This window comes from Sinocyclocheilus grahami, unplaced genomic scaffold, assembly GCF_001515645.1.
Source record: "Sinocyclocheilus grahami isolate Dianchi unplaced genomic scaffold, SAMN03320097.WGS_v1.1 scaffold54.1, whole genome shotgun sequence".
Lineage (NCBI taxonomy): Eukaryota > Metazoa > Chordata > Actinopteri > Cypriniformes > Cyprinidae > Sinocyclocheilus > Sinocyclocheilus grahami.
The window spans coordinates 4945777-4966521 of record NW_015505233.1 but is presented as its reverse complement, the minus strand read 5'-3'; the positions used below and the strand labels follow the sequence as shown (position 1 = coordinate 4966521).

Here is a 20745-nt window from a genome sequence, read left to right as displayed (position 1 = left end):
AAATAATGAAAAAAGCTATTTAAAAAGACTGGATGTGTACTTCTTACGGTTTTGTTTAAAATGAAAAGGCGAATTAAACTTTAATTAAAATAACAAAAGTCCATAACAGAGAAAATGGCTTTAAGAATGATAAATAAACACATTGCTCTGATAATGAAGGAATAATTCACCCAAAAATTACACTTTTGCAATCTACTCACCCTCATGTTAATTTTGTCTTCCTACTGAACACAAAAAAGCTGAATAAGAGGTTTAAATACTAGTTTGTCTAAAAAAAAAAAAAAAGGTACAGTGAAATAGTCCATACAACTTGTCTGCTAAAGTTATACAACAGATATGTCAGGAACCGTTTGAATGGGGCATTTTTCATATAAAATCCTGCATTCAGCCAATCTATACATATGCAAGAACATCTTTGCATGCAAAAAGCTCATCACACTCCAAGTCAAATATAGAGAGCAAAACTGAACAGAAACTTCATAGGCTCCAGAATGCATCATCTAAATGCCAGGTTTGATTTGGCAGACATGAGATTTCAATTTCGCTCAAAAATATGGGTTCTCATAACTTGAAAACCACAGACCTAAGCTATACTTGAAATTAAAGAATGAACAAAGATATGGAAACCTTAAAAAGCATGAGTCCTACACTACATTGTGTATGTTATAAAGTCCACATCCAGATATTCCACTGCATGTTATTACCACTTAAAACGGTACAAAAGGCCCAGCAGTCAGAATGTCGGCTGAAGTGAATCCCTGGTGATCCCCTAAATTCCCCACAACTCTCTGTGAAGGACAGTGAATACTTTTGGCAGTCAATACTGGAACTGACAACACACCTCAGCGAGGTGTTATTCCAGCTTTGAAAGCTTCACAAATATAACATCATATGATGACAGACATGTTGGGGTCTTCTGAAGCAGATCCACTCACCAATACAAGACAAAACATATCTTAGATATAGTTGTATCCTTTTGTAAATATCGCATCTTAACATCTCCGCTGATTATCTATATTGGGGTGTAGCTGATGCGTGTCTGATTAAAAGGCAGCACAGGAAACTCATTCCGAAGGCACAGGAACCCAATTAAGATGCTGCTTTGCTGCAGAGCTCATCATTTGGTCTGTGATTCCCTGGTGAATCCACATTAACATCCAAAACTCTTCAGAGGAACGGGTCTATATCCTGCCACTAAAGCAATGCAATCTTTGACTCCCTTTTATCCCTCAGACACCATTTCAAGGGCATCTACAACGAATGCTTCAGTTCACACAAAGTATTAAAAAGGAAAGTGCTGCCTCATGTTTGCTGCGAAGACCTTTTAATTTCATCAGGATGGTAAATGGTTTAATACATTTGCAATTCATAGCATTTTCGATCTTGAATGAATAAATATAAACTACGCTGCTTATCGGCAACATAAAACTTTGACCTCTGCCCAGGCTTTTTATTATCCGAGCAACCGAATGACTTCCAATCAACTCTTTGAGATAGAGGCATGTCAATTCAGTGTCACGTGATCCTTCAAAAATGTATTCTAATATGTTGATTTGGTGCTCAAGAAACATTACTTATTTATATAAATTTTGACAAAAGGTATGCTGGTTAATATGTTTCTGGAAACGCATACATTTTTTTCAGGATTCAAAAGAACAAAGGTCTATTTGCGACAGAAATAATAAAAAAATTTAAAAAAACAGGCAAGCAAACCAAAAAGATATTACTGATCCAAACATTTTGAACACAAGTGTAACACAAGTAAGACACAAATCTGACTGTGTGTGAGGGTTGAAGGAGGGCTGTCTGACACAAGGGTGCATGTTATGTTAAGTCAGAAGTGACATGATCCTGATGAGTGTAAATCCCGTTCCTAAAAATCCAAATCCCTCTGAAACGAACAACAAATGAACAGAAGTAATGAATTAGCCCAAAAGGGAAATGCACACAATGACATTTTCAATGGAATACTGAAATATCCCAAAACTGGCCTCCCAAAAAAAAATCAGGTTTCTTCGTTTATTTTTTGTTATGTTTAGGATCATAAGGTCAACCTATAGAACTCTACTGTTGTTAATCCTCATTGCCATTTTAAGTGGTTATCATGGGGACCGTTGGGAGGGTCCTATAATGTACATTCACTTTTTCACAAGGTTCACAATTAACGATCATTGGGCCTCATTCATGAAACTTGCGTAAATATAGGAGTAAATTCTGAGTAATTTGCGTGTAAAACAGACCTTCCCGAAAACTCTCCTCCAGATTCACAAACGCTTCGTAAACGTCCGATTTGATAGTCAAACAGGTGTATGTTAATGAATTCCAATCATTCGTAAATAGGGCGCTCATGCACGCTCATTCAGAATTAGCATAATCCCCGCCTATGAATTACAGCTACGCAACTTTCGTGTCCAGGAATGCAGTGGAATATTCTGATCTACTTTCTCAGGTTTGGCTCCAGTATATTGCATAAATGCAAAAAAGATTAATAGGCCACATGCCTAACAATAAATATTCAATAACGTGTGTCCACCAAAGAGTTTTTAGCCAGCTGGAAAAATGTCAGGTGGTCTTCTTAAAACGACCAGCTGCTGACGCTTGAGAACGTTTTGGTGGCACAGCGTTTTTCCAGCGGAGACGCTTTAGTTGCTATGATTTGGAATATCCACGGTGGCAACGTATTAATAGTATCTCATTTTGAAGAATATTACTGAATATAAAAATGCAGTAACCAGTAATATTGACTTCTCCGTTGTTGTAGGCAGTCATTGTAGAAGTAGGATGCAGACATCCCACAGTGTTTTTACGTTTTATTGGTGCAAAGATGAGTAGTGGTGATATTTATTTTGTACAACATTTGCAACTGTTTTTTATCACTTAATTAGAAGCATCACAAATTAAAATTGTCATGTTATAGGGACTACTGAACAGACATTTAGAAGTTAATTTTAAAATGCAAAGTACTTAAAATTAAAATAAAGCTATGTAAACACTTGCATTTTTACAACACTACAAGTGTATCCCATCAGGAAATGAAAAGTTCGACACACTTGTGGTCTTCATGCTCACTTGAACACTTGGGCCAAATACAGGAAATGAGTCATAAGTAGTCAAGTGCAAAGACTGTAAGTGTGGGTATTTGGACAAGGCTCATATCCCGGAAATCGTGGAGGCAAGGGAGAGAACGGGCAAGAGGAAAGAGCACCACTTAAGCGAGAGAGAGACACATGTAGTGATATATAATCATAATCGTAGCCAGCTATGAGATCACCATACAAGTGTCTGCATGTATAACTCAGTTTAAACAGTTTGCAAGAATGTTTAGCGTCCGTGGTATGAAAACGATCACTGCGAGACGCTGGTGGACTGAATGAATCTTGAGGGCGCGGGTGCAGCCTCCGCCAACATGGATCCATGTGGCCAGATCCAGCGATTATAGGCGTTTTTGGATTTGTCTTTTCCACTTAATTTGACACTTAGAAAGTTAATATAGTGGGAAGTTGCAATTCAGGGTCAGCGATATTCTTATCTTATCAACACTGTATCGCCCTTAAACTGACAGTTCTCAAAAGAGCCCATGGACATGTTATTGCATGACAGGATAGCACATTCTGTAAGGGAAACGCCAAAAATATCATGATATTATCTATTAGAAACGTTATCATCGTTTTCAAAAACAGTAGAATTTAACACTAGTAAACAGATCTGTAGAACAAGTAGGTTACAGAATGAAATGAAATACGCAAACACTAGCCATGAAGAAGTCTATGCTATTTTATTCAGTAGTCGTTACATTTTCACAAAGTCATGCTAAAAAAAATCCATAAGAGCACTAGACAAAGTTATCATAGAGCAATGTTTATTAATGAAAACTATAACAGTAATATGGATTGTTGCATGAATAATAAACAACTGACAAAATTATCCACCCCTAATCTATAGTAAATATTAACAATGCATTAAATAGACTATGGTATAATTTCACAGCGTTTATCCTTTCAAAACACAAAACATCTTTCACAAACATCATCATCATCTCTGTCTCACCTCACTAATTTTCAAACCCTGGCTATGGCCATGATAGTAAGTTTTGAATAGCAACAGAATGAGCATCCTCTGATGATTGGTCTCATATGTGCCAAGTAGACCAAACAGTTATCTCTTATTTCAAGCAAAATTAAATAAAATAAAAAGAGGGCAAGGGCAAATTAACTTGTAATTATTATGGCAGTGCATCAAAATTCAGTGTCATCAGTTTGCCAAAAAGAACACGGAACGTTTTACGAACCATTTACACCTGGTAAGGAGCAGGTGTACATTTCTTTCGTACCAACTAACATTTTGAAAATACGAACATTTTCATGAATTCTAAAGTTTATGTCAAAACGAATTTACGAACGATTTACACAAAAAATTGTTCTGCTCGTGTTTCATGAATGAGGCCCATTGAGAGTAGGTTTGGTCTGCAGAAAGCAAAATCTGATCCAACACAGCCAACAAAAACACTCCGATCACAAGCATTGTGAAACCTCAAAGTTACTCCACCTTTGGTGTGTCACTGCGTCTCTATTTCACACACAAACATGAAGTGCTGACACTATCAGCTCATACTAACGCAGTCATGGTCACCGCAGAGAAATAAACACACACAATACTCCAAAACATACACACACAGCCTGAATCTTCACATCACCCCCCGAGTTGACATCAGCTTCCTTAAAAATGACCCACTTAATAAGAGCTGACAGCTGTGTCATCTCTCTGCTAAAGAGCATCTCACGTCGCTGACATGTGCCTTCAGCAGCTGAAGTGACGTCAGGATCTGAGCTGTGAAGAAATCTGAAGCAGCGCAGGGATCAGAAATCCTGTTAAACACTTCCGATTCCTATTTCCCCCAAGGACTTTTTTCCCAATAAAAAGCCTACACCCCAGTTTAAAAAACATATTCCAACAAACAGGGCCGTCCTTAACTGACGCGGGGCCTGGAGCGAGTTAGGGAGTGGGGCCCCCCTCGGTCCGTTGGCCGCGGGGCCCCCTCAATTGTGGGGCCCGGTGCAACTGCACCAGTTGCAACCCCCTAAGGACGGCCCTGCCAACAGATACCAGGCCCAAAAAAAACCTAAGAAAGATAGTTTAAAAAAAATTAACTGCCACAAATGAAAACAACAAAAATATTGATGATGCTAAATGCTCTGCCATGCTAAGCTATTACACATTTGTATTTAACGATTGTACTGAAATCACACATTTTTATTCCTATACATGCTTTTTGATCATTTCTTCAGCTTCAATAGTTTCTCACTTATTTTCTCCACATGCATTTAAAACAACAACAAAAAAATCCTTAAGACTTAAATCAAACTGACCTGAGATTAATCACAACATTTGGTTTGATGCAAAAACGTATTTGAAAATTGAAAATTAGTCTACTTCGAGATTATTAGTATAGGGTATATTATTTTTGCATATTTAAATCACTGTATTTTGGCGTCTACAGAAGCAAATTATTTGTAGTTGTCTGGTATATCTAGAAAAAGTTACATTATCTCTAAAAATCTACTTCTTTTGGAAGAAAATTAATTTAGTTTTACCTCCAGGACTCTCTTGCTGCACTCTATGTGGTACTGCACTGCAGTCTCAGGTAACAAGAACTCAGTAACAGTGTGTGTGTGTGTGTGTGTGTGTGTGTGTGTGTGTGTTTTCTTGCCTTTCTCGATGCAGCGGAGCACAAGGTTGAAGAGCTGTGGGGATCTCTCCTCTAGTATCTGCTGATGTAGACCGACATATCGCAGTGTCCACCAGGGCAGCAGCTATTTACAAACACGCAAACAGAGAGACAAGAACACAAGTTACATTTACACTACAGGTCAAAAGTTTGTGGTTGGTGATATTTATGTTTTTGAAAGACGTCCCTTTTCAATTTAAAATAACATTTTAAAATGTAAATTTATTGGCAAAGCTGAATTTTCTGCATCACTACTTAAGTCTTCAGTGTCACATGATCCTTCAGAAATCATTCTAATATGCTGATTTATGTGGAAACCATAATATTTTTTTTCCAGGATCCTTTAATAAATGAAAAGTTCAAAAGAACAGCATTTTATTCAAAGTAAAATCTTTTGCAACATTATAAATGCCTTTACTGTCTCTTTTGGTCAATTTAATGTGTCTTTCCAGTAGGGCTGGGCGATATAAAAAAAAAAAAATATATATATATATATATATATTGTCCATTTTTACGATATATATCTCGATATGTTTGCATTTGCTTTTAAATAAAAAAAACATGATTTTCTTTTGTCCCCATTAAAAAAACAACAAAAACAATTTAGATAGAACAGCTATTTTTTCAAAGTAAATACAAAATGTTTAGTGCAAATTTAAACAGTTAAAAAAAATCTAATCTAGACCAAGTGATCACTTACTGCTTTTTATTAAATTAACACATGTAACTGAAGTAGTGCAAAACAAGTACAGAGTGCATTGTCAACTTTTTAGTTCATGCAATTGACAATTTACACTGTGCAACTGGGGGAAATAATTAAACTGGGATAAGTATTTTTTACAAGTTTTTAGCAAAGAACACAAGTCTGTCAACTGTCCCTGGTTTAAGAGAAGCTCTGTGGCATGAAACTATGATCCCACTGGCACTAAAACCCTCTCAGATGGGGAGCTAGTTGCTGAAGCACATATGTATTTCTTATATATATATATATATATATATATACACACACACATACATGTATATATATACACACACATATATATACACACACATATATACATACACACACACATAAATTAATACCAAAGACTTATGCACTCTCTCGGTCTACATTATGAAAACTGGTAAAACAAATGAAAAATATTATAACAGTGAAATTCCTAATAGTAATTCCAAATTGCCATAGCCTATGTTTCTCTATTCAAACAACAGCTGTTGAGTAAGTGCATTTACTTGGCGATCACAATCGCAAAAAATAGTCGAGATCTCATGACAGAACACATTTAGATGCTAAACTCCAGCTTGTTGGTGTTTTCAGATCATCGGCGGCGGCGCTTCCGCAATGAGGAGCGACGAGCGAGCGTTTGCGCATGGTTGCCAGCTCGCTTAAAATAAGCAAAACATCAGGCAGAAAATGTATCCTTGTAACAGCAAAGCTCTGATTCGAGGATTTGAACTCTTGTTATCTGGCAACCACACTCATGAAAGCTTGCGTAGTAGAGAAGTGTAGAGCAGTCAATAACATGTCGTCTCCTTTTTTGGACGTTCGGTGCGTTCTTTTGTATGCTTGAATTTGAAATATTCGATATTCACGATATTTTCAAATTTTACAACGTCATCAAAATTATTGCGATATTATCGCTAATATTCGATATATCGCCCAGACCTACTTTCCAGAATAAAAAAATGTATTTTATAATACCGTACTGACCCCAAACTTGAACAGTAGTGTACAGTAACACACATTCACCTCGAGCAAGATACCCCCTATAAATGGACATTTAAGATTGTTGAAGAAATGAACTGTAATTTCCTAACACAACATACTGTTAGTTCATCTGTTCTAGACAAGCAACATTTATGCGTTATGACTGGAGTAGTAAATGTGGTCCACTTTCACGCAGAGTTACACAATCAAGGATGAAACGATCCACATTGTAACACTTGTCTCTCTAAAACGAAACAAAACAGGAGAACCTGGCTTCATTGTGTATGCAAACAAACTCACAGAGCTGTAATGTTTAGAGAGAAGCATTTACTAACTTATTTCCACACAACACACAAACAGTCAATCTGTATGCTGGTGTATCTGCCCTGGAAATGACCAGAGTCAGAGTTTGTGTTTGTTTGTTCTTGCACTTATGAAATAACGTTCTGGAACATGAAGCAGTGGGGGGTTTGTGACATGCTGCGCCTCTCCCTCTCGCTCAACTAATCGCTGCAGAAATATTTTCATCCCTGTGCTTGTAGTCGTACAAGTGAATATATAAATGCATTAGTAACGCCTGTCTTACCACATAAAAATTCACCAAAAAAAATAAAAAGACACATGGTACATACAGCATGTGTAATGGCTTCATCACAGTTATAATACTGTAAGAGAGTGCAAGCCCTGCTGGGAAAATAAACAGTTTAATATTTACAATTTAATAAACCCAAACAACTGCAAGAGACTAAGGCTATACTATACTGCACTGAGAGAGAGAGAACAGTGAGACTCATGGTTTTGAATGCATGAGAGCCACATCTATCTTACACAGAAATACTCCTATTCTGACTGACAACATGAAACGGTAAGAACTACACCTTCAGTTCTGCTAATGATGATTTTTAAGGTTTCTGAGAAAGTGGGAAGCACATTTAATGTATAATGAATAAATCGCTGACGTTATCGACAGGCTGCTCCTGTGGAAGTGGGCTGCAGAACTCCTGTGACTTTACAATCAGCACAATTAATGTTTATACTGTGCATGGCAATGAAATGGTATCTGGGATGTTACTTTTCTTGCTGTAATGAGCCATCAGCAGTTTTAGAACAGAATTGAATCATTAATTGCCACATGGTAGGTGACATCTGAGAATAACATTTCAAATAGCAGTCGGTTCTTCACACAAAACAACTGTAGGGCTAATGAAGAATGTAAATTATATGGATGATTTTTGCTGTTTTTGTCATGCATGGAGCTTGATGGCTTTATTACTACACATTTACTGATCTAAGGTGCCATTCAAAAGTTTGAGGTCAGTAAGAACTTTCTTTTAAATTCAGCAAGGATGCATTAAATTAATAAAAGGTGACAGTAAAGACATTAATAATGTTGCAAAAAAGTTTAAATAAAAGCTGTGTTTTTGAACTTAATTTATAAAATAATCCTGAAAAAAAAATAATTTCCACAAATGCAGGTGCATCTCAATAAATTTGAATGTCGTGGAAAGTTCATTTATTTCAGTAATTCGACTCAAATTGTGAAACTTGTGTATTAAATAAATCCAATGCACACAGACTGAAGTAGTTTAAGTCTTTGGTTCTTTTAATTGTGATGATTTTGGCTCACATTTAGCAAAAACCCACCAATTCACTATCTCAACAAATTAGAATATGGTGACATGCCAATCAGCTAATCAACTCAAAACACCTGCAAAGGTTTCCTGAGCCTTCAAAATGGTCTCTCAGTTTGGTTCACTAGGCTTACACAATCATGGGGAAGACTGCTGATCTGACAGTTGTCCAGAAGACAATCATTGACACCCTTCACAAGGAGGGTAAGCCACAAACATTAATTGCCAAAGAAGCTGGCTGTTCACAGAGTGCTGTATCCAAGCATGTTAACAGAAAGTTGAGTGGAAGGAAAAAGTGTGGAAGAAAAAGATGCACAACCAACCGAGAGAACCGCAGCCTTATGAGGATTGTCAAGCAAAATCGATTCAAGAATTTGAGTGAACTTCACAAGGAATGGACTGAGGCTGGGGTCAAGGCATCAAGAGCCACCACACACAGACGTGTCAAGGAATTTGGCTACAGTTGTCGTATTCCTCTAGTTAAGCCACTCCTGAACCACAGAAAACGTCATGATCATGGTGTTGGTGTGCTTGACTGGCCAGCAAACTCACCAGAGGGGTATTGTCAAGAAAATGAGAAACAAGAGACCAAAAAATGCAGATGAGCTGAAGGCCACCGTCAAAGAAACCTGGGCTTCCATACCACCTCAGCAGAGCCACAAACTGATCACCTCCATGCAACTTCAGTCTGTGTGCATTGAATTTATTTAATACACGAGTTTCACAATTTGAGTTGAATCACTGAAATAAATGAACTTTTCCATGACATTCTAATTTATTGAGATGCACCTGTATATTAAGCAGCACGTTTCTTGATAATATTGACAATATTAAGCAGAATTAATGAATCTTGAGCTTAATATCAGTATATTAGAATGATTTCTGAAGGTGACACTGAAATTATAATATAACTGTCAGAATTTCTTTTTAGGTCCACCTGAAGAAATTACACTGCACTTTTATTGTTTGTGTTAGCCAGACAGTGGACTTTTTTCCCATGTGAATATAAGAATTTGTAAACAACTACACAAACAACCACTCATCCTGCTGTTGGAGGATCATGTAACATAAATATGGGACTGAGTAACACAAACAGTCTAATGATCCGCTGCTGTGTTGTGGGTTAGGCCTTGACACACACAGAGCCAAAAGAAACCTTGGTCATAATTTAACTGTTATTTCTGACAGCCTCATAATTCTTCATCATCTCTCTCAGCAATGCACACAGGAGCATGGAGTAACGACCTCAAACATATGAGAGAGAAATTAAAAAGTGGCAGTTCCTTATTACCAACACACACAGTGCCATATTGAGTCACTGTTCAAGTAAACCGCAGAACACTCCTTGCCCCTAACACCAGTTTCCCACCCATATTCAGTTTCCCTTATCTTGTTTTGATATCAATTCCAATCAATATTATCTACTTGGTACGTCAAGTGATACTGTCTTGCTGTTGCAGTGCATTGGTGTGTCGTCGTTTTCCAAACCAAGGGGAATTCTACTGCATTCCTGCATTGGTGCAAAAAGTGATTGTGTATCTCACCTGAAGGGTCTCCAGTTTGGGGCCGCAGTTGACGAATATGACTCTGGTCAGCAGCAGCAGGAGGGGGTTGGAGACTAGACTGTAGACAGACTCTCCATCCAGCTGAAGACTGGACTGCACAGCCGCGTTCAGGGCTGCAGGCTGTGTGTGTGTGTGTGTGTGTGTGTGAGAGAGAGAAATGAGGAAAGGCAGAGAGAGAGTGAGAGAGAGAAAAATGAAACAAGATTAGAGAAAATTACAACTTCTCAGTATTAGGGACATCTAATATTAATTTATCATGGTTTTACAATAATAATGAAAACTGCAACAACCATGGTATGGAGTTAAACTGTAAATAAATTACTAATTAAACCACAAACTTCTTTCTACTTTTCTCATCTACTGTATGAAAAAACTAATTGCCTAGTTTAAGACAAATTGCTGGTTTGTAGTTTTTAACAGACACTTTTCCTAAAAAATTGAAGAAAAAAAATATTAAATTCATGACATTTCTCAATTTACGGAAAATATTAATTAAAAAAAAAGCTAAATTAGGCAGTCTCCACTGACAGTTAATTTACTGCATTACTTTGCAAATTATTTTGCAAACCATTTACAAATTCTGTAGGTTTCTTTTAACACCAAATTTGTATAATATTAAGTTACTATATTTAAAAGACCTGTGCACACTGAAACGGATAACGCAATCAAACACAATGGGCTAACAATGATGTCAAGTTATTTTCTCATTGTTTGTAATATCAAAACTTCGAGCTTTTGTTTTTCCATTTTGGAATTAGTTTTTATTTAAGATTTTTTTTTTTGTTCTGTGAGGTAAACTTCATTTAAAGAGTTTCAGGCCTTATTTTTGTTATTTATTGAATTCATTTTATGAGGCTTATATTCAGACCCTACTGATGGTAAGTGCCTTCAGTCCATCCATCTTTCTCCATATGTGCTGCTCTCAGTCTAATTTAGAGGGCCTGTGCTCTCTAAGACAAGGCTGATAAATCAGCAGCTTTAGAAAGGTGTGAGACAGCAGAAGGTGTTACACACACACATACAGTGCCTCTCCAGGGATCTACGAGGCCTCCGTGGGGCATTAGGGAGAAGAATCTCTTCACCTCTGCATAATTAGGAGCCCTAAGAGGTTTCATTAGCAACCCTGCAGCCCTCGACACACTCATTATCCAGAGCACTGACCTGCCCGGAGTTGCCATCTCCTTCCATTCCATCCATCATACACACATACATCCCAAACACACACATCACATCACATAATTTCACATGAGCTTTTAGCCGGTTGTTTTCCCACTCATTAAATGTGCTGATATTAACAAAATACTACTTAACCTAAAGAATACACACACTTACACAAAATGATTCTTGAGGTCAATTAGATCATTTAAAAAAAAATATATATATATATATATCCATGCTTCAGATTCGACACTTTTACAGTAGGAGAAACACACACACACACACACACACACACACACACACACACCTTTTTGGTCCTTGAATCTGATTGGCTGATAGGGGTGTGATATTCTAGTGAGAACAGACCTTCAACAACAGTTTCACCGTTTGTATCACTACGCTTGTGGTATTTCTCATAGCGAGTGTCATGGCGGTTGCCCAGATCCACTATCATTTTATAAATAACACTGTTTTTGTGTCATGGAATGTAGCTTTTTAGATGAGGATGTACTTATTTAGACTTAAAATATGTGGTATGTTAATAAATATTACGTCTATTTGAAAATTTGCGTCGATGTTTTCGGAGATGTGAGCTCCAGGATGTCAGCGGCTGTTCAGCGCTCATAAACCCACCGACAGCAGCCACACCTCGGCCAGAACTTCTGTAACTTGCTGCTGGCTCTGATGTCTCTATAGTGGTTAAATATGAGATATAATTTGTTTTGGGTACATCTAATGGGCAGTATTTGGTCTCAATCTATTATTTGCTTCAGAGCAAATAGTTTTGGCTGAGGGCATAAATTCTTCATTAATTTTAGATAGATTGTTCCACCATTAGATAGCAACAACAGGCTTTTTTTATGAGTGAGTCAGCAGTAAAGACTTTTATATTGAAAGAGACTGAAACAGGGAAGTTGTTTTTACTTTCAAAGACGTAGCCAACAAATGCACAGCGCAGAGAAGCTTTTCTCAGCGGACATTCAAACTAATGTTTTATTGTGAATATGAGATTGCTCTGAAGAATGAATGCTGTATCAGATGCAGGTAATCACACTCAGTCCATCTCTCTCATAATACTCTACTTCACACAATACAGTGTGCTTTTTACAAAATAATACAATAAGCTTTCAATGAAGCTACTCAACTTTCCTTCGTTACTAGTTCTAAAGTGACATTTTCGAGTTAGTAACAGGGGCTTGGGCTCAGCTGTTAAACTGTCAAATTGAGATTTGAATCAGTAGTGGAAGGAAGTAATTTGGACAAAAGAGGGTTTTTAAAGACACTCCTTTGTTGTTTTATGTATTTACACAGTCGTGCCATAAAACTGTTGTATAAATGCAATATCACACTCCTAGCTGTGTGATATGACTGTATATCGGCACGCTGTGATTATCTACGGCACTCGGTCCTGCCGATATGCAGCCATTTTGCACAGCTAGGAGTGTGATTCTGCACATATATATGCAGGGCTATCGCTAGTGGGGTGAAAGGTGGTGCCGATTATAGGGGCCTACGGCTGAAGGGGGGGCCGGCGATCTTAACTGACTGGCTGAGGCCAGCCTAAAAAGACGCTCAACAATTATTCAGACCCCAGATATAATTTTTGATATTTTTGATTATATACGCACGCACACGTAGAATATTTTGGACAATTACAGACAATGACACTGGTCGTGTATAATCAAAGGTGCATCATGGTACTGTACCTGTGAGAATTTCTGGAGCAAAGCTTCAGGCAGAAAATCAGAGACGTGGAGCTCAACTGGTGGCCCGGTCCAATTACTCTGAGCGAAAAGGTTCAGACACCCCACTGCCAACACCAACAGAGCAGTTTCTCTACAGCAGACAACAGATCAGGTTCAGAAACATGCATGTTTCAGAGCTAATGTCATTATAGCCACTGGATTTGTTCATCTGAAATATACATACGTTGACTACCACCACAATATCTATCAGGTAAATGTTGTTTATTTCTGAAAACATCTCCACACTTTTGTGGCTTTGGACTACACGACTCTGATGCAACTGTACAAACCAGAAGGAACGAATCGGGTGGCAACAATGTGCCGCTTGCTGAAATCAAAGACCTGAGATTGTAATTCTGCTCTACGGTGGAGTCAGTCCCCAGATGCCATTGAGAAAGGACATATTTACATGCACACACATCTACACATTCACTGCGATCTACAGCGCTGATGTATTATCACAGGAGAGAAATGGCTGTGAGTCATGAATCTCATTGTACATTTTAGTCCCTTTAAAATAATACATGATGGATAAATGAGAATCCGCAAGAACACAACAGAAAGAGAAGGTGAGGACAAAAACAAAAATGACATCTCTCTGCATTCAACAGCACACAAACATCAATCTACCTGCATCTAATCTCTCACCGGAAAGCATCACTCATTATTCAAGCCACTCCAACCATCTACAACTACTTTCTGCCTCACTAACAGAAGCCACAATGAGAGAGGCTGTATAGAAAGAAAAATAAAGCGTGAGGGCGCGCCAACAAGCCGAGGAGAGATAAGAAGAGAGGCACGGCGGAGGAGTGCAGCGCAACCCCCCCCCCCCTTTCCTCAACTCGTTCTTTCTCTGGAGAGAAAGGATGTTAAAGAAAATTAATAAATTATGCCTGAAAGGAGGGGGACAGTGTTTGAACTCTTCTGTATGGTTTTATTCATTCTCAACAATAAAATGCTCCACTCAGCTGAAGCCACCATCAACCCGCTAAAAGTCCTTACGTGGCGCTACACAACGCACTTGCAGTGCAATCAGCTTCCTTGATAATGGAAGCATTCTAGTTTTGTGTTTCTCGCTCTGTGTGAATGTGCGAGTGTGTGAATGAACATTCTGTCATCATTTACTACACGACTTTCTACTGAAGAATACAAAAGATGATATTTTTTTAAAATTTTTTTTTTTGCAAACTCATTGGGGTCCAATGAATGCGCGTGTGTGAGAGAGAGAGCTCTCTCTCTCTCTATATATATATATATATATATATATATATATATATATATATATATATATACCCATCAATAATTCTTCCACAGAAACACTTTAAACAGACTAAAAAAAATCTCAAGGGTGGGATATGAGCTAAACTCCTGTTAAATAATTCATAGCAGATTATATTAGACAGTGCAAATAAAAACGATTACTCATAATACATACGATATTTCACGCCGTAAAACAGAACTCATTTAAATAGCGCTATTTAACTGTAAATCCACTGCAATAAAAGACCAAACCTCTTGTAATTTAACAGGCACAATGAGTGAATCTAATTGAGGACATCTTTAGGCAGTAGTGTAATTCAAATGAATAGTATTACAGTTTCACTAACTACATTAGTCCTCATTTGCATTTAGATTCTAATGAATTTAATTAACTCAAATAAATTTCACATTTAGAACACAGAACATGTATGTGCCTTCAGCATTTAAAGTCAGCATTAAATCAAAATGGACAATTCTTATTTTTTTGATGGAATACTGTAGCGTTTATTAGAAATAATTTATCCGTGCACTTCATTATTATTATTTTTTTTAAATCATGTGCCCTCGTAATCTTTAATCAAAAACGTTAACCTCCCCTCCCCCTCAAAACGACTCTACTCTTCCGGTCACGAGCTATGGCGCAAGGGCAGAGCTAGTGACGTGAGGGGTAAACGCTGGGATAAACGACTGGGGGAAAAGCTGAAGCTGATGCTTCACTTTATAGCACTGACGCCAGTCATGAGGGAGTACGTTACCCTTAAACATTGAAAAGATATTAGGATATTATTACAACATTTCTCTTAGGACATTGCAAACTAATGATTTTTAATGAATATGACTTAACCTGATGGAGGACGTGCTCAGTCATTCAGGCAGTCTCTCTCTCTCTCTCTCTCTCTCTCTCACGCTGTTTAGGCATGTTTTGTGCCGTTGATCGTCGTCATCATCCTTAATAAATAAAACATTTATTCATGCTAAGGGGTCGGCGGTGAATCCAGTGGGGAGAAATCCCCCACCACTAACTGTAAACTAGCATTCAGATCTGCCTCCATTTTGTTAGTAACGCCCCAACTTCCAACGAACCAATCAATTCCCGAAGGACGAAATCAAGTCCCACCCTCTCATTTCAGATGCCGTTTCACATTAGGATATACGTCACAGTAGAGAAGAAAAAACAATCGCAACTTCCGTTTCATGCCGACTTTAAGAGTACAATGCATATTTCTCAGATCATGGCGTTTCATAGTGCAAAACAACACCGTTAAATGTTCTGTGTTCTTTATACAAGCATGGTTAAAAACAGAAAGCCAGCCGTCATATGATCTAAATCCTTACCTGTCGCTCCTCTGGTCTTCAGTGGCATTGCTCAGGTAAGACAACACCTGTCTCTCCAGATAGGCCTCAATACTGTCATCTTCTTCAGGAGCACCTCCCAGCAGCCCCTGCACCGCAGAGCTGAAGAGCACGGCCTCGAAATCTCCCTCACACACCAACTGCAGCAACGGCCCTCCATCTGAACACACACACACACACACAAGGAGAGTGTAGCTAAGACAGTCATTCAAACAAACCAATGCGTTTAATGTTTGTTCCAGTAAGCCACTTTTCTGCACAAATTTCTCAAGTGCCAGTGCCTCAAACAGAGAGGAACACGATTCTCAGCTCACTGTCATATTTTACAACTGAAACGAGAGCAGAACACTGTTCTCAAGCTCTTTAATAAGAACTCAACTATGAGCATTAGGTGTACAGTATGTGTGTGAAGAGGTTTAAAATATGATACTGGCTTCTAGACTACAGGGAAAAGCCTCAGATGAAGTTACAAAAACAAATCGATCACAAAAACGAGTGAGTGAGTGAGATGAGATTGGACTTTTTCAGGTTGAAGCTAACAACTTTACACAAACGTGTGAAAAGATCCTAATTTTTAATGTCGATTTTAGACACATTATTAAAAAATGTTTTAGCCTTATATGTTTGGAATTTTTACATGGAAAAATGTTAAAACACTACAGTAAAAACTTGTGCATTGGTTAACTACGTTTAGTTACCATATACTGTAAAGTGAAAACTATATGTAATTTCACTGTAAATGTATGGTCTTTACAAGTAAAAACTATTTGGGCGGCATTATGCTAATATTTCCACATAGTGAGGTAGATATGTGGGGGCGTGATAGAACGAGCCATTTTAGGGAGGCGTGGCAGAGTCTTAACTTTGATAAAGAATATCTCTTTGGTTTTGAGACTTTAGTCTTTGCAACTTCAGGGATCTTATCTATGCACAATCAGCTTGTAACACTCCAAAGAGAAAGGAAAACTTGAAATCGCATCATATAACCCCTTTAATTACAGTATAATTTACAGTGAATACAAGTAAAAGGACACTGTAAGAAAAACAAATCCTGTGTGCTGGTAATTTTCTGCCGAATCATAATCCGTTTTGCTTACAGACATTTCCTTGAACCCTAAAACACAACACAATGCAATGCATCATTCAAAATACGGGTAAAACACCTGTGAAATCAATACGGAAATTCCTTCACAGTAATGCACTATTTTTATGAACTTTTCTTAGAGTGGTCGTTCCCATAAATCCCTGCAGAAAACATGGTATTTTATATAATTAATTTGTTACATCATTTGGTATGAACAAAGATGTCCATTTACTCACAAATGAGTAAATGAACACCCACCGTCTACCACACAAATAAAACAGAAATTCCATTCCAACCATCATCTCCTCAGGATCAAAGTCAAATTCAGTTTCAGCCATTTACTCCCTCACTTGCATACTAGAGGGGGAAAAAAAAGGAAAACCATAAACAAAAAGGAGAGGAGCAGCAATACGCCTCCAAGAAATGTGCAAACCCTGAAATTAAATAGTTCATTGTACACAAAGCACCAGCCTGATAAAGCATAACAAAAAGACTCTCCCTCAGAGTTTATTTATACCAAACTTGCCGTTACTTCATGGCATATTTGCAGAAACATTCACCAGAAAAAGTCTGAGCTATAAAAGGTCAAAAGCAAATACTTATTTTAGTTTTATCCACCACTATTACAATAAACCCATGAGTAGGCCTACATTATATATGGACAGCTATACCGAATTAAAAGGAATCTTATTTGATTACAGATTTGGATTACATGCATCACTTTGCAGATACAAAATAGTGCCACCTCTGATAAGAGTAAAGAAAGCTGCACTATTTCTAGAAGAACACTTCACTTCCAGCCACTTATTCAGTCGTTGATCTCTTCTGAGGAGAAACTGGCGTGAATAAATGTGACTGAATGAGGACAGACTAAAATAGATTTATTGAAGATCAGATCAACACATCTCACACACAATCCTGTGAATTACACATTAATCACTCCTGAGGTTGATGTTCATGAGAGAGAGGGACACACATGGGAGGAATGAAATGTGCATTGTAGGATGTATACAAATGAACAGTTACAATATTCAAAATGCACAGCTATTTGTCACGCCACTAACAGCACATTAAACCGACAGAAAGATGGGGGAGATGGATAATGTATGAAATAAGAGGCAAGCAATAAAGCAATAATGAAACCCTATAATTTAGCCTAATGGGGGCATTCACACAAGGACACGTTCCCTCTGGGTTCATTCACATCATATGTGTGACTTTGCTCGAAGTGTTATCAGTGTTGTATTTTGTGTGTACTCAAAAGTAGCAGCCTACTTTAAATACTTTTTACAAGCCAACAACAAGTTCGAGTCAGACATGATGAATAACGTGCGGTTCAAGTGAGTATGATTAATCTAATAATAAGTAGTCAGATCAATTCTATAACAACCGCCCTGTGGCGTTACCAGTTCATTCGAGTCACTGGTTCAGAAATCACTCTCGTCGCGTTATGTTTGTGGTCCACTTAAAAGAATCGTTTTATAGGAGTAATTTGTTCGAGAATCTGTCCGTGCTGTATTTTGATTCCCTAAAAAAAAGCTTATATACACAACCTCTGTTCGGGAACTGAACTAGAATGTAGTGCTTGATTCACTAAACCAGTGGTTCCCAACCCTGGTCCTGGAGGTACCCCAACACTGCACATTTTGCATGTCTCCTTTCTCTGACACACCAGTTTCAGCTCTGGGAGCAGGGGTGGCTATCTCCGGTCCTGGAGAGCCGCAGCCCTGCAGAGTTCAGCTCCAACCCTAATTAAAACTCACCTGCCTGTAGCTTCCTAGTAACTGTTCAGACCTTGATTAGCTTGTTCAGGTGTGTTTGATTAGGGTTGAAGCAAACCTCTGCAGGGCTGCGGCTCTCCAGGACCGACGTTCGCCACCCGGCTTGGAGTCTCTCCTAATGAGCTGATGATCTGAATCAGGTGTGTTTGATTAAGGAGACATGCAAAACATGCAGTGTTGGGGTGCCTCCAGGACCAGGGTTCGGAACCACTGCACTAAACGAACCGGCTTTATAGGAGTCACACTACATTCGTAGCGCTGTATTCGATTCACTAAAAAGAACCGGCTAAAATAATCATTTGTTCGGTATCCGAACTACACAGTATTTGCTTCATTCACTAAAAGAATCGGCTCTTAATACTCTTTTGTACAGGAATCAGATTATCCTGCGCTGGTGTTTTGTGATTCACTAAAAAGAACCGGATAAAAGAATCATTTGTTCGGAATCTACATAGATTCACTAAAAGAATCGGCTCTCAAGACTCCTTTTTGTTCAGGAATCGGACTACATTTATCACGCTGTATGGTTTTTGGTATTCAGAACCAACTAGGAGCCATCCATTCGTAATTGAACTACACCAACATGATTTTGAAACAATAAAAGAAGCCAGTCATTACAGTCATGCGTTAAGAGAATCGAGATATATGCTTGCTATGTTTCGCGCCGTAGAACCTGTAGCGGTGTTGCGGTGCTGAGCAAGAAACACTAACGTTCGTGACAGATTTAATACGGTGTTCCGTGACCGTCCGCAGCAGCAGGTTCGAGAACCGTTAAAAAAACCCAACAACAACAACAATCACTTAATTATGAAACCTTCAATCACGACAGTAATTCCGGTATTATATCAACATAACATCTTAAATGTGTTGCACTCCTAGTTGTCATTAAGGCATCCTGTGTGAACGCCCACTAAAAATAACACTCGCACAGCAGTGTGTACATGCAAGGTAACTTAAGGCAGGCAGGTGCAGCCCGGCTTTGTTCTAAAACTGAGCGCTAAATCACAGCGTATCTTCTCTCACCTCAACAGGATACACACGCGTCTGTCCTCGATGCGCTGCCCACACTGTCCCTCCATGCAGTCAATACACAAATACAGAAGTCATGCTGTTAGAACGCTGTCAAATGCCGCTGTTCACAGTCAGCGGAAACTCACGCCTGTCTGGACACAGTCCCGTGCGCGTCGGTGCGGCGCGGACATTTCAACACACATGCGGCACATTTAAACCACGTGAGAGTGTATAACCGCTGCGTTCAGCAAACCAACCAGCACGCAACACATCTACAACAAGAACCGAGCAGATCCAAACACGGCTGAACGAACCCATCATCATCCTCCTTACAAAACCACATCAGCTCAGACGTGCCGCTGTCTCTTACCTGCGGTGCTGAAGCCACTCTGTTTCCAATCCGGACTCAGTCCGCCCAGAACCGCCGCCTCGAGCTGCAGCATCTTCATCCTCGTCAACCCTCAGCAGAGAAATGAAACACGCGTCACGTCGCTCAAGACCTGCTCTGGCTGTGAATGTGAGGTGTGAAGGGTTCGTGTGCTCGCTGTGATGGGTTTGATTTCTGCCCATGTGCTGCAAGTGTCATCAGTGAGCAGCCATGACAGCGACGTGGTGCATTATGGGATACTTAATAAGGCAGCGCCGCTAAGGGAACGTCGAGATTTGACCAGACGCTCAAATGGACGCACCATAAAATCAGTATTGGATTATTACATGAGTGAAG

The 20745-nt window shown here is 38.7% G+C and overlaps 1 protein-coding gene across 1 annotated transcript in view; it reads right to left on the bottom strand.

Annotated features, from left to right (window-relative positions):
- The window catches only part of ttc27 (tetratricopeptide repeat domain 27), a 100346-nt gene extending 79601 nt beyond the window's left edge, over positions 1-20745 (bottom strand). The window contains exons 1-5 of the mRNA XM_016269793.1: positions 20392-20745; positions 16128-16305; positions 13494-13623; positions 10609-10749; positions 5708-5810 (exon numbers count right to left, since the gene is read on the bottom strand). Of these exons, the coding sequence (XP_016125279.1) occupies positions 5708-5810; positions 10609-10749; positions 13494-13623; positions 16128-16305; positions 20392-20470 (631 nt within the window). The 5' untranslated portion in view covers positions 20471-20745. The remainder of the gene's footprint in view (positions 1-5707; positions 5811-10608; positions 10750-13493; positions 13624-16127; positions 16306-20391) is intronic.